The sequence below is a fragment of the Lytechinus pictus genome, chromosome 14 (assembly GCF_037042905.1).
Source record: "Lytechinus pictus isolate F3 Inbred chromosome 14, Lp3.0, whole genome shotgun sequence".
Lineage (NCBI taxonomy): Eukaryota > Metazoa > Echinodermata > Echinoidea > Temnopleuroida > Toxopneustidae > Lytechinus > Lytechinus pictus.
In genome coordinates this window covers 9,346,138-9,359,041 of record NC_087258.1, presented here as the reverse complement: position 1 = coordinate 9,359,041, position 12,904 = coordinate 9,346,138, and the positions used below count along the sequence as shown (strand labels likewise).

Genomic DNA, 12,904 nt, shown 5'->3' with positions numbered 1-12,904 from the left:
TCACTATTTTGTTGGTATTTTATTGTATAAGATGAGAAATATTATATTTTTCCTTGTTATGTGATATAAGTTTTGATTCCTGCCTGAACATGGAACTGCCATTGTTACACCATATTGTGTTCAATGAAGAACTTCCTTAATGTCAAATATAAAAAAAAATATTCTGAATGAAATAGTAACGTGTGACACTCACTTGCATCATCTATTGTGTGCTATGCATTCAACTGTTTTGTGGAAATAAGCAAATTTGGAATGTGCTTGCTTTTTTTTAATTTTACATCAGATTTTGATGAAATTTTCAGTGTTACATCATTCATGTCCAACTCTTGCTCTCCTTTGTTCAGAGCAAATCGGGAGCACTCTAGTTTGAACATCTTTCGTTGCTCACTTGAGTGACTACAAAATGCAATAAAACACGGCCTTGCAATTATACATTTCTTGCTACCAGTCAGTCATACATAAAGGGGAACTCCACCCAATGATCAAGTTGATTTGAGCATGAATATAAATGTCAGAACATTGTCAAGTAAACTAGTGCCGACCTTCCAGAAGTCAACTCAAATATTGACACTGGGGTGGTATTCTGGAACACTGTTATAACTTTTGTTATATCTCTCCGAGATGTGACTCCTCTATGATTGTCACAAATCGGTATTCTGAACATTGTCTTTTCCCTGTAATATCTCTTTAAGTTCCCGCCCATCTTTTCGGAAGCAAAGCAATCAAAATCATTAGTTCCCAGTGGGAGCCCTTCTAGCCAATAGGAAGGCCCCGTGGCAAGTAGGGCGTATTCCCAATACAGTTGCTTGCATCGCGCAACTACGCCTATATTGATGCGCTTAATTACAAAGAGAGACAGGGAGCTGTGAAGGATTTTAGAAGAGAAGTAGAAAAAGAAGGAAAACAGAAAAAAGGAGCAATTAATATGCAGGGCCTAACTAATTGTAGCATGAAAAATTAATTTTGAAAATTGTCATGGATGATGAGTGAAAATAATACCACAATCTAATGTAAATAATATTATATGCTTGACATTCAGTCGGCAGGTTATCGGGATATTTGGTACTAAAAGATATGACAAAATTTATGACTGCTATCCCCCGTCATAACTTTTGTCATATCTTTTGCTTGTATAAAAGGATCACGTGCATTTAAAGCCGTGTGTTTTTGGTGCACGCTAAAGAGTAGAGACAAAATTTATGACAATTTTTGTGACAAAAGTTATATCCACCAGAATACCGATTTTGTCATATCTCTGAGAAAAGATAAAATATGGAGAAAAGACAATGTTCAGAATACCGCTCCAACATACTAACAGGAGTCACCGACATATTCTTGGTCAAATTTTGCACAAGTCGAACAGATTTCCATGGTCCTAAAATATTTTTAGAGTTCTGCAAATTCACTGGTCTGTACATGGAAATCAGAAGATTGATGAATACGAATTTGCTTTCAATTTTGTCTGTATTTTTTTGCTCAAATAAGATTTACTTTTTTATGGAAATCAACTCGACATATGGAGGAGTACCACTTTGTGCCATAGATTTACATACAGACATTTGCAACACATGTGATCATGCTCATCATCCAGCTTTATTGCACCAAAATTGTCATGACATACTTCTTTTATTTCTACATTCTTTACATTCATCATGCTGTATATACTTTTCTCCAGATAAGCAATCCCTTTTCCTCATCAGACCGACACTATATCATCTTTTCAAACTTAAGATCACTTTGGGCGATTCCATGCTAGAAAAATCAGCCATTTCACATTTTGCAGCCTGATGTCCAAACAAACAAGAGCTTCAATTTGTTTTGTGGTAATATTTAAGTACAACTGGGAAGTCGTGTAAAAAATAACCAACAAGTCAGAATACGTTGTCCACATGTGAATTAGAGGTGAAAATGTTGCGTGTCGCACAGGACATTTCTGAGTCCCGTATGACACACATTGTCACCTTTATTCACCCACAAAAGGGCCACAATCAAACATTTTTTGTTGGTCATCAGTTTTTCACATGACCCCACTATAACTTTATCATTGACAAAAGAGAAAATTTTATTGCTCAAGCATTCAGGCAAGACTAGAAATTGCCAAAATGCTACGTACGACACGTATGGAATCACCCCTTTGTATTCAGTCTTCATCAACTATTTCACTGCATATTTATCACCAGGAAAACCATTCTTTTTTCATTTTTTCAGAGCAAATTACACATCAGATAACCCTTTTCCCCTCCAGTGAATCGCCCTTCTTCCATGCCTCAGCATATCATCTCATTCAAAATGCCCATGTCTCTTTTAATCTCAATTTGAAGAAAAAAAATACACATACGTAACTCTGACACATGAAACCACCTTTCCTCCATGCCTCAACATTTTACCTCCTTCATTATTCCCTTCACTTTTAACAATTTTCTAAAAGCATAATGATGTCCTTCCAATTCAATCCGTCTCCACAATCAACCTTTCCAAACATCTACTTCTCAACCCAACTACCAGACACTACAAAAACAAATTAGCAGTCAATGTGAGTTGTTGCCGTGCAAATAAATTCTTTTTATTTACACCTGTCAACCATCACATACGGTAGATCAGAAACTGGATGTCTTGTTTCCATATGTCACATTGCATGAGTTCATGTGTGCCTGTGCTCCTCGATCCAAGAATTCACGGACGTTCTCTACGGCATGACCTAGGATGTCAGCGATGATCAGGGTGGCGTCGGCATAAGAGTTAGTCCTCCTCTTCTTCCTCATCATCTTGGTTGATCTGGAAGTATCGGAGTTCGTAGCTCTCCTTGTTGGCAGCAACGACGCGAAGCCAGTCACGAAGGTTGTTCTTCTTCAGGTATTTCTTGGTCAAGTACTTGAGGTACCTGGTTCAACAGTGACAAAAATAAAGTAGAATGGCTTCATTAATGTTTGGCAACATCTTACACCAAAAAACAACTCATAAGATTGGACTCATTGCAGGCCCTAACTTTAAAAATTTCAGTGCAAGGCAACTTTTAATAGGACACTTTCATATTACAGCACAAAGTGAGAAAAGCAAAAAGCCAATGACAAGAGTATTCACAGCTATGACCTTTGATGGCCTTTATTTAAGCCCCGACATTGAACAGTTAACAAATATGAAGATGCAAGCAAGTTAACTGTCTCAATTTTTAGATTGAATACTAGATCAGTCTTTAACTCTTTAGCCTGTCTTGCCTTGGCTTATTCAATTTTTAATGAAACTGTTCCTATCTAGAAATCATTCAAATTGATCATTTCTCTTCATCTTTGATTGTATCAAGCCCTGCCTGCAATAGAATTTCAGTGCGTTGGAGACTCACCTCTTGGAGAAAGCAATCTCAGAAGTCACAGCGACCTTGCTCTTCTTGCGCTCAATGACGATGTTGGTCGTCAGGTTCTTGGTCTTGCCGTTGACCTTGATGCGTTCCTGGAGGAACTGTTCCTGTTGTCATGAAAGTGAGACCAGGTCCAGCCCAGAGAGAAGACGAGAGAGATGATGAAGGGGGGAGAGAGAAGAGGAGATGCTCCATGTTAGGGAAGATGCCCCTAACAATGATGAGCTCTTTGTTTAGGGAAGATGTCCCTAGGTAGGATCAAGGAATGTTACCCTGAACCACATTTGTTGAAGTTAATATCGCTCGTCTGAATTGCACAAGAGTCGCACACAATGTAAAGCAAGAACACAAATGTTGTGCTCAGATAGGCTTTGTGACATACAGAAAACTCTCCCTTAGTCAAACATTTTGAGACCACAGAAATCTGTTGGACTGGAGAAATTCAATTTGAAGAGGTATATTACACATGTTTTGAATAATCTGGTCTAAAAAATTGCTTCAATATTTGACTCCTGGAAGCTCGACTAAGGCAGAGTTACCTGTACATTGCTTTTAACAGCTTCATCCCTTCTTAATTCTCCTTCAAAGGCATCCACACATCTGGAAGCCTACATACTATATGAGCACATTTGAACAGCTGATTTCCTTTCTCTCCTAAACATGCAGTAAATCAATTTTTCTATTTTTGTGATAACTTGTTCTTCGATTCTAAAAAATTATTCAAGTTTCTGGATTAATCATTTTCCCAAGCAAGCTAATTCACAAATTAAAAGGGGAACGTGTCACATTATCATTGAAATACCACCTGGGTAACCATCCAATGTGCATTTATAAGGAATAAGATTACCTACCTACAATTTCTCTCTTTACAATTATCATCTTCCATATAATTTTCAGAAAGTGGCTAAATAGGAACTTGTATTACCTTTATCAACTTTTCTCCAAATTCTCGGATGGGTAGAGGGAAAGATAGGAAGGGGGGGTATATAGAAAGGGAAAATAGGAAAAAGAGGGAGGATGTATCGTAAACTTACAAAGTTAGATGCATCCATGATGCCATCTTCCACTGGCAGGGTGCAGTCGATAGTGAACTTCAAAGTCTGCTTCTTCTTCTTGCCCTTTCCGGTGGGGCGGCCACCCTTCTGAGCTGTTTTCTGTAAAATGGAAGAAAAGACGTGAAGAAAATCAGCATTTAGATAGCCGTGAAGAAGAAATTTTAAAAGCTAGAATTTTACATTTCAATTAAAATTTATATATTAGGCCAAGCCTTTTTTTGGGATCAACTGTCAGATTTAACAGAAACAAAAAGACAATTCATGGCCATTTCCAGCAATTTTGTTAAGCAGACAAACCTGACTGTATTGGTAGGGTGTCTGGAGAAAAAAATTATTTTTTTTATTTCAAGAAAATATCACATTTTCTTTGTGAATTTGAAGAGAAATTACCTTCAGACTGACAGAAATGTAACATTTTTGAAAAAGTCCAATTATTGGCTGCAAAAAAGATGAAATTAGGTCAATTTTCGGCATTTCTCTGCCATAGACTGTGTAGTTAAGAAATGGACACACACAAATCCAAATTTTTAGCTTCCGAGAGCTGTTATAAATTTATTATTAATGCCCAAAACTTGTCCATAAAGAGTCCAATAGGATTTTTTATGCTCTATCTGATGGTATGATTTTTATAAAGATTTGGAAACCAGATCACAATGAAAAATTGCAACAAAGTGAAAAAAATTGTGCAAAACAGAAATTTCATTTTCCCATAGAAAACGCATGGAGAAATGGCAATCTCAACACACACAAAAATAAGGGTTTGCAATTTATCTCTAAATCCTTATTTAAAATGATCATATAAACTTGTCCTTACTGTCAAAAGAAGCCCCTGAATTTTCTCTTTCCATACATGCCAAACACAAGTTAATAATCAATTCAGATCATATTTTTCTAGTAGCCTGAACTTCCCCGAAAAAATGTGCCATATTTTCCCCTAAATCAGCCTGTTTTATGCCGACACTTTTTAGTGTGGCTTCAGACACCCTAGTATTGGTCTCCCTGCATTCACCCTTAACTTGGGTCTAACATTAATGTTAGTCTAGGGCCTAGCTAAGTAAGGGGTCTAATGTTAGTTTTCAAGACAATAAAATTAAAATTGAATGTCAGTCCAACATTCAGAATTCTGGCTTTGTGCTATTTTAAGAAACAAAAAATTCAGCAATAAATGTGGTTTCCTTTTCAATCTTTTCCATATAGGGCCTACTGTCAGGCCCAGGGGCTTGCTCAAAAGACAAAATATGGCAAGTTCCCCCAAGTCTGCCCAGTCCCCCTTATCTGAGCACACGCGCGATTCTAGTAAAAGATACGCAGCCAACGAACACAGACTTTACACATGCAATACGTTAACAGATATCCATTTAAAAATCTTACTCAAAATGGTGGGAAGTTAAATAATGAATTTAGCCTTGGCTTTAGGGCATTGCATGTGACCTCAAATTGCTGCCCTTCTCGTCAAAATCCCTGAATCGTGTGCAAAGTTAATGGGTGCGCAGACACATTTCAATCTGAAAATGACTGCCCAAGGTTTTTTCCAAAAAATTCCTATATTTCTTTCAAATTTTTATGAGGTATTTGCATATATTTGGTTAGACCAAAAGCTTCAGTCTCTGTATTTTGGTTGTTCCGCTGAACTACGTTGGCTCCACTCACCATACATAGACTGAAGGGGATGGGGCCCCGTACCTACAGCCAACGTATAGTGAACTAGCGTTTTATAGATCGCGATTTAAAACTGTTTTTTAAGCAAAATTGAAAGTTTCATGGTTTCCATTATCAGGGAAATATAAATAACTTAAGTAATTGCATACCTTGGGCCGGAGTTATTGAAAAAAATCCTCTGGATGATTGAGAAATCTGTCATCTAAGACATTTTCACCTGACCTGACGGTTTTTCTTGCAAGTTGCCATCTTGAATGACGTCATTATCGTTATTAACTTAATGTCCCGAATCGATATATCGCGATTATAACTAGTACTAGTACTAGTATAACTAGTATCGTTTATCTTCGGTTTCGTTCGCATATGGAGCAGATCGTATAATATCGAAAGCAATATCGATATCACATTCGTGATTGTTGACGTTCGTTTGTAAATATTTTATAATTTGGCTGCCATTTTGACCATTTTTATCGTGTTCAACCCAATTAAACATCGGTAAAGTATATTTTTCATGCCTTTTTCATCTATATCGTTTAAAGTATTTAAACATAGAAATATCAAGTTTTAAAAGTTTGTTGTTTAGGCCTATACATCCTTAGATTGTAAATTCGATGTGTAAAATTACATCAAACTTTGGACTGTGAATTGACAAAAGGGAGGGAATGAGAACACATGCGAGCCTACACGTACACCCTACCGTCGGTAAATGGGGATTACAGTAAAATGTCAGAAATTGTTGAATAAATCCCCAGAAACGGTTATTCCTGTCTAATATTTGGTACACTTAATATAAGGAACATAACTGAAAGATTCTATTAAATAGAAAAAAATTCATCTTAAATCTTAACTAAAATTGTTAGGTGTGCAGACTTTGGGACCAACATCATAGTCATACAACACAAGCTCCAATCATTTCACGACATGATGATCATGTCATCCGATCAACTGGCACATGCATACACTACACTCAGGCCCGCCACAGGCACACACAGCTAGCGCGCACTTTCCACTCACGGTACACGTCTCCCACGCATTAATACATGCCGCAACACATTACACGCACGAATCATTCTGCGGCTCATTTATCAGGAGTCACCTGGTTATATTCATCATTATATTACTCTTGTTCAACAGTAGATAACAAATATGAGGGAATCATTCTTCTTATATACTCTTAACAAAATAAATTTCATTACTTTTTAATCATAATTTTCATCATTAAAGCCCAATTTAAGCGTTTTTGACGCCCTTACTACTTACACCAGGCATGGTTTGTAGCAATGCAATTAAAAGAGGCCGATTTGGCAATAAAGATTTTGATTTAAGGTTATCATTTTGTTAGAGTAAGAATACAACAGCTAAATAATTTGTGTAATATATGTAATAATATTTTTATGTAATAAAAATAATTTGAATAAATTCAAAAATACTTTTAAAATGTAAGATTCAAAATAATAAAAAATAAAATAAATTGAATGAAAGTAAAGAATTGAAGGTAGCTCCCTCCTTGCTCGTCCGGAACCGTTTATTGCGTGGCCAATCTACTAATCTTTAGTTTTGTTTGCAGATCCTCCTCCTAAATATTCTTTTGTGTATAGAGAGAATTCCCCGAAAATTCTCAGTACAGCTAACTTTTGTTAGATCGATCAGAGTACTTTATACACTGAGCTCGTGTCCATTATCCAAACCATCACCATCAGGGACATATCAATCTGGGAGAGATCAGTGGATCTCCCCCAGTGAAAATATTCAGGGCAACAAAGTTTAAAGGGCTGGTCCAGGCTGGAAATATTTATATTTCAATAAATAGAGTAAAATTCACAGAGCAAAACGCTGAAATGATTTGATCAAAATCGGATAACAAAGTTATTGAATTTTGCATTATTCCTGTGAATCGTGTTCTACTGTTCTAGGCATGCCCTTATGCTGAATATTCATTAGGTGGGCTGATGATGTCATATTCCCCACTTGTTCTTTATTTGTATTTTACTATATAAAATTAGGTTTATTCAAAAATTTTCTACCAAGAACTAAGACAACTGATTAAGTGCATTAGTTATTTATTGCCGCAACTCTTATTTCATTATAATGGAGAAACATCATTTACACATGACAAAATGAAACATTTATGATTTGCTATCATTGGCGGCGGAAGCCAAAAAATTTATTGGGGGCCCACCTGAAATTTTGTGATGGACACAGGTAAAATAATTGACAAGCAAAAAAAAGTTATCAACCTAAATTTTAGGGGGGGGGGGTCACCAAAAAAAATTTGACAAGCAAAAAAAAAAAAAAACTAAACTAAAAATTTAGGGGGGCCACCCCCCGCCTCAAATTCTCAAATTTAGGGGGGACAGGTCCACCACCCCGTCCCCCCGCTTCCGCCGCCTATGCATGTTGTATCATAAGAAAAAGGAAAGTGGAGATGTGACATCAACAAATTTTCAAAAAATTGAAAAATTTATGATATGCAATTTATCTTTATAGTAAGTATTAAAAAGCCCTTTATGAAACCACTAAATTTTATACTATCAAACATACAAAATTGTCATTTTCAGCGCGTTTTGCGCATAAAATTCTGAACTATGAAAAAAATATTTAAAAAATGATTTTTTTTTCCACTTTTGCCCACAGGTCAATGGTTTTATTTCGAGATTCCTAGGATTGTTCTGGCATCAATAGGTAGTCTGCAGGCAGAGACCCTTATCACAAAAAAGACTAGCACATACATTGGGCCTAGGGCGTTGTAGGCTGCACATTCAGACCCTTTATGCTCGAGCGAAGGGTTTGCACAGCAGACTATAATAGGTATGCATTATATGCCTAACATAATTATTTTCACTCGTTTCGTCTGCTCACTTGTGAAATCCACATTTTGAAGCAGTTCCCTCTTTTTAACTCTGTGCTAAACTATGGGGAGCCAAAAAGTCAAGAATTCTGCTTATATTTCTAATATTTACGATTTTGTTTCCCTTAATGTTTCATAATTATGAAACTAAATATATTTCAGTTATCATTCTGAAACAGTTATACATGATTTTTTAGCGTCATAAGAGTTAATGAATAATTGAACATTCTAATAGAGATTTGTGCCGCAATTTGCTCTCCATTAAACTATTACTCAGTTAATGAAACCAGGGTTTATGATAAACCCGTGTTCAGATCAATATGGGCCACTGATTCCACGTATGATCACGTGACATTCTGTTCAATGTAATGATTAGCCCACTAGCTCACTGCAACCATCCTGCCTGTGAGGAATCTAAACCAGGGTTTATGATAAACCCGAGTTCAGAATCTGGGCCACTGATTCCACGTATGATCATTAATGAGGTCACGTGACATTCTCTTCAATGTCATGATTACCCCTCAATCGGGGTCGAAACAAGAAATGGGATGATCAGAAATAAAACAACATTTTATTCATATTGCTCCACTGGCCGTTCAGAAACGGAGATAATTACTTTGGAAGACAAACAAAATGCCAAAATCATTATATTCGACAGAAAGAGAGATCGAAAATTTATGTTTAAGATGTCTATGGATTAACAGTCGATCTCTTAATTGCACGCTGCGCTATCTTGTATTAGAATGTAATGCATTAAAATGTTTTGAAGGCAAACAATTCAACAAACAAGGTGCAAATTTTTGTTATAATTATAGGCTACTGAAATATTTTTACAGCAACCGCTATAACTTTGACCTATTGACTTGCCGGAATCATAAATATTCTTTAAAAAGAGAGGTATTCGGCAAAAATAGTTAAAGGACAAGTCCACCCAAACAAAAAGTTGATTTGAATAAAAAGAGAAAAATCCAACAAGTATAACACTGAAAATTTCATCAAAATCTGATGTAAAACAAGAAAGTTATGACATTTTAAAGTTTCTCTTAGTTTCACAAAATAGTTATATGCACATTCTGGTCAGTATGCAAATGAGGAGACCGATGGCGTCATTCACTCACTATCTCTTTTGTATTTTATTATATGAAAAATGAAATATTCTAATTTTCTCCTCATTGTCAGGTGAAACAACGATTACTTCCTCCCAAACATGTGGAATTAGCATTGTTTAATATATGCAGTGGCGTAGCTACGGGGGGGGGGGCCTGGGGGGTCCTGAGATTTGGTGTGCCCCCCTGAAAAAATTGCCGGAGCAAAGAAAAAAAAGGAGAAAGAAGAAAAGAAAAAGAAGGGGAAAGACAGAAGGAAAAATGAAGAGGAAAATAGAAGAGGAAGACGAATGAATAAAATAATGTGATGGGAAGACTTGCACAAAAATATTTCATGTTACAATATAAAAATTTCGCTCGCGCTTCGCGCTCGAATTACCTGTTCGATGAGATTCATTACTTGCGCAATATAGGCTGATATGGAGCTTAACATAACAAGTTTTGAAGTCAATATACAAAACATATTTTAGCTCGAGCTTTCATTTTTTTTTCATTTACAAATTTAAGTGCTCTGTAAAATGTCCGTTTTATGGTCTACATATCAATATTTTAAGCTCGCGCTGCGTGGTTGCATGATTTTTCAATTGTCTTCGTGTGTCCAATAAAGTTATAAAAATATCAATTTTCAGATGTGATTGTCAAGCGTTGGTCTACAAATTAGCGCGCTCGCATTTAGATTTGTGAGTATATACTCTATATCAATTCTATAACCGAACAAGCTCCCTTTTCATTATCTTTTATTTTAAAAATTCAGCTCGCGATTTGCGCTCGCATTAATTGTTATTAATTCCTTGTATTCATAATTACAAAATACTTAAAATTTCAATTTTTCAAGCCTTATAAACAACGAATTCCACGCTGTCATTAACGCATATTAGATTAACAAATAAGAAAATAACATTATCATGAATTCCTAATAACTAAATTGGGTCTTTTCAGAATGGAATATCGACAAGCTTAGGAATAATTTTCATATGATGACAAAATGTCCTTAGAATGTCCCGGTCCTTTGTTATAATAATAACAAAAAAACATCAGCTCGCGTTTCGCTCTTGCATCATTCATTAAGTGTGTTCCATATCCACTTCACAATTTTCCTACACAGTGCTTGAAATAGTGTTTAAATTGACCTTTTTCAGATCGGAATATTAAAATGTTTTCAGCTCGCGCTTGCATTATTGATCTTCATGAATCATGATTAAAAAATGTATTCAGAATGCCCAGATTCTAGGTCTAAATCTAAAACATGCACACGCATGTTTATTGAGATAGCCTGCATGTTCTTTATTTAAAATGTGCTTAAATTATCCAGTTCCAGAATATCAATAATTGTCTGCTTGCGCTTCACGCTCGCTTTATTGATGATACCCAATTAGCCATATCCTATTCATGATTTACACAATATGAATAGAGTGTCCCGCTTTTAGGTCTAAAATATCAATTTTCTTCCGCTCGCGCTTCGCGCTCGCATCAATTGTTAGTTACATACCTATCCCATTTATGATTACAAAAGTTCTTAGAATGACTATTTTTTAGGTCGGCATGTCAAGAATTTTTAGCTCGCGCCTCGCGCTCCCAATATTGGCATATGTACCGTCTTCGTGGGTAACGAACAGGTCCCTTTTCGATCATATGCTAAAACATTTGTTAAACATTCCTGCTCGCGCTTGGCATTCGCAGTAATTATCTTCACGCACTGTAGTTACATACATCTTGTTCACGATCACAAACATTGCCCAGAATGTTAAAATTTCCAGGACAAAATACATGAAAATAAACAAAAATTGCTCGCGCTTCGCGCTCGCACTTTTTATGTAGGGCAAATTAGATTATTTTATATTTATGTTGTTTTGTAAGAATAAAGCTAAGAAGTGACTGATCGGAGAAAAGAAAGGTGAAGATGATTTCGTGCCCCATATCCCCTATTGGCGAGAATCGGATCCGCCCTTGTGACACACACACACAGAAAAATGGTGCCCCCCTGAAAAAGCAAGGACCCCCAGTGCCCCCCAGGAAAAAATCCTAGCTACGCCACTGAATATATGGTTCGGTCAAGTTGGTCCTTATTGTCAAATTTGTAAAAAAATGAAATATTGTATAATTCAAACAACAAACAACAAAAGAAATAGTGAGTGAGGGACATCATCGACTGTTTCATGTCACTGAGTTGTGCATATCACTAGCTGTTTGATGATCATAAGTGAAATTTTAAAACGCCATAACTTTATTATTTTACATCCGATTTTGATGAAATTTTCAGCATTATGCTACATTGATTTCTGCGTTTCTGCTGTACCTTAAAGTCACTTTTATTTTCTTGAAAACCACTTAGACAGGATAGAAGAGCCTTTTCTCTATCAACTACATAGGGAAAAGTCCTGGCACATCAAAGCCTACCCTCCTTTTCCGTAGTGCCTATATTTATATGTAATTGGAAAATTCACCATTTTGAAGCCCCCATTGAAGCAAATTGGCGTTTCTGCTGTATCATAAAGTCACTTTTACTTTCTTGAAACCACTTGGACAGGATAGAAGAGCCTTTTCTCTATCAACTACATAGGGAAAAGTCCTGGCACATCAAAGCCTATTTACCCTCTTGCATGGGCTCTTGAAGTTATCCCACCCCTTTTTCCGTACTTTGCCTATTTACATATATTGGAAAATTCACCATTTTGAAGTCCCCATTGAAGTAAAAAGGCGTTTCTTATATTTTCTTGAAGCCACCTGGACAGGATAGAGGAGCTTTTCTTATCGCCGGTCATATCGCAAAATATTTTGATATCCATATCCCCCCCCCCCCTATATAACAGATACAGGTTCTTGGAATGCTTGGAAATAGATCGGGTTTTCGGTAATGCAAAGTAAATAACGCTCCTGGCTT

At 36.3% G+C, this 12,904-nt stretch overlaps 1 protein-coding gene across 1 annotated transcript; it reads right to left on the bottom strand.

The window, feature by feature from the left end:
- Positions 1 to 2,538: 2,538 nt before the first annotated feature.
- LOC129276275 (large ribosomal subunit protein eL22) lies at positions 2,539 to 7,361 on the bottom strand. The gene is made up of 4 exons (XM_054912676.2): positions 7,330 to 7,361; positions 4,390 to 4,509; positions 3,341 to 3,462; positions 2,539 to 2,881 (listed from the first exon to the last, which is right to left on the bottom strand). The coding sequence occupies exons 1-4, from the start codon at positions 7,336 to 7,338 to the stop codon at positions 2,740 to 2,742; spliced, it is 393 nt and encodes a 130-aa protein (XP_054768651.1). The 5' UTR covers positions 7,339 to 7,361; the 3' UTR covers positions 2,539 to 2,739.
- Between the last annotated feature and the right edge of the window lie 5,543 nt (positions 7,362 to 12,904).

Coding starts and splice junctions, on each gene's coding strand:
- LOC129276275 (XM_054912676.2), bottom strand. Junction 3,463..4,389: donor TCATGGATGCATCTAACTTT/GTAAGTTTACGA, acceptor TCATGACAACAG/GAACAGTTCCTCCAGGAACG. Junction 2,882..3,340: donor GAGATTGCTTTCTCCAAGAG/GTGAGTCTCCAA, acceptor CTGTTGAACCAG/GTACCTCAAGTACTTGACCA.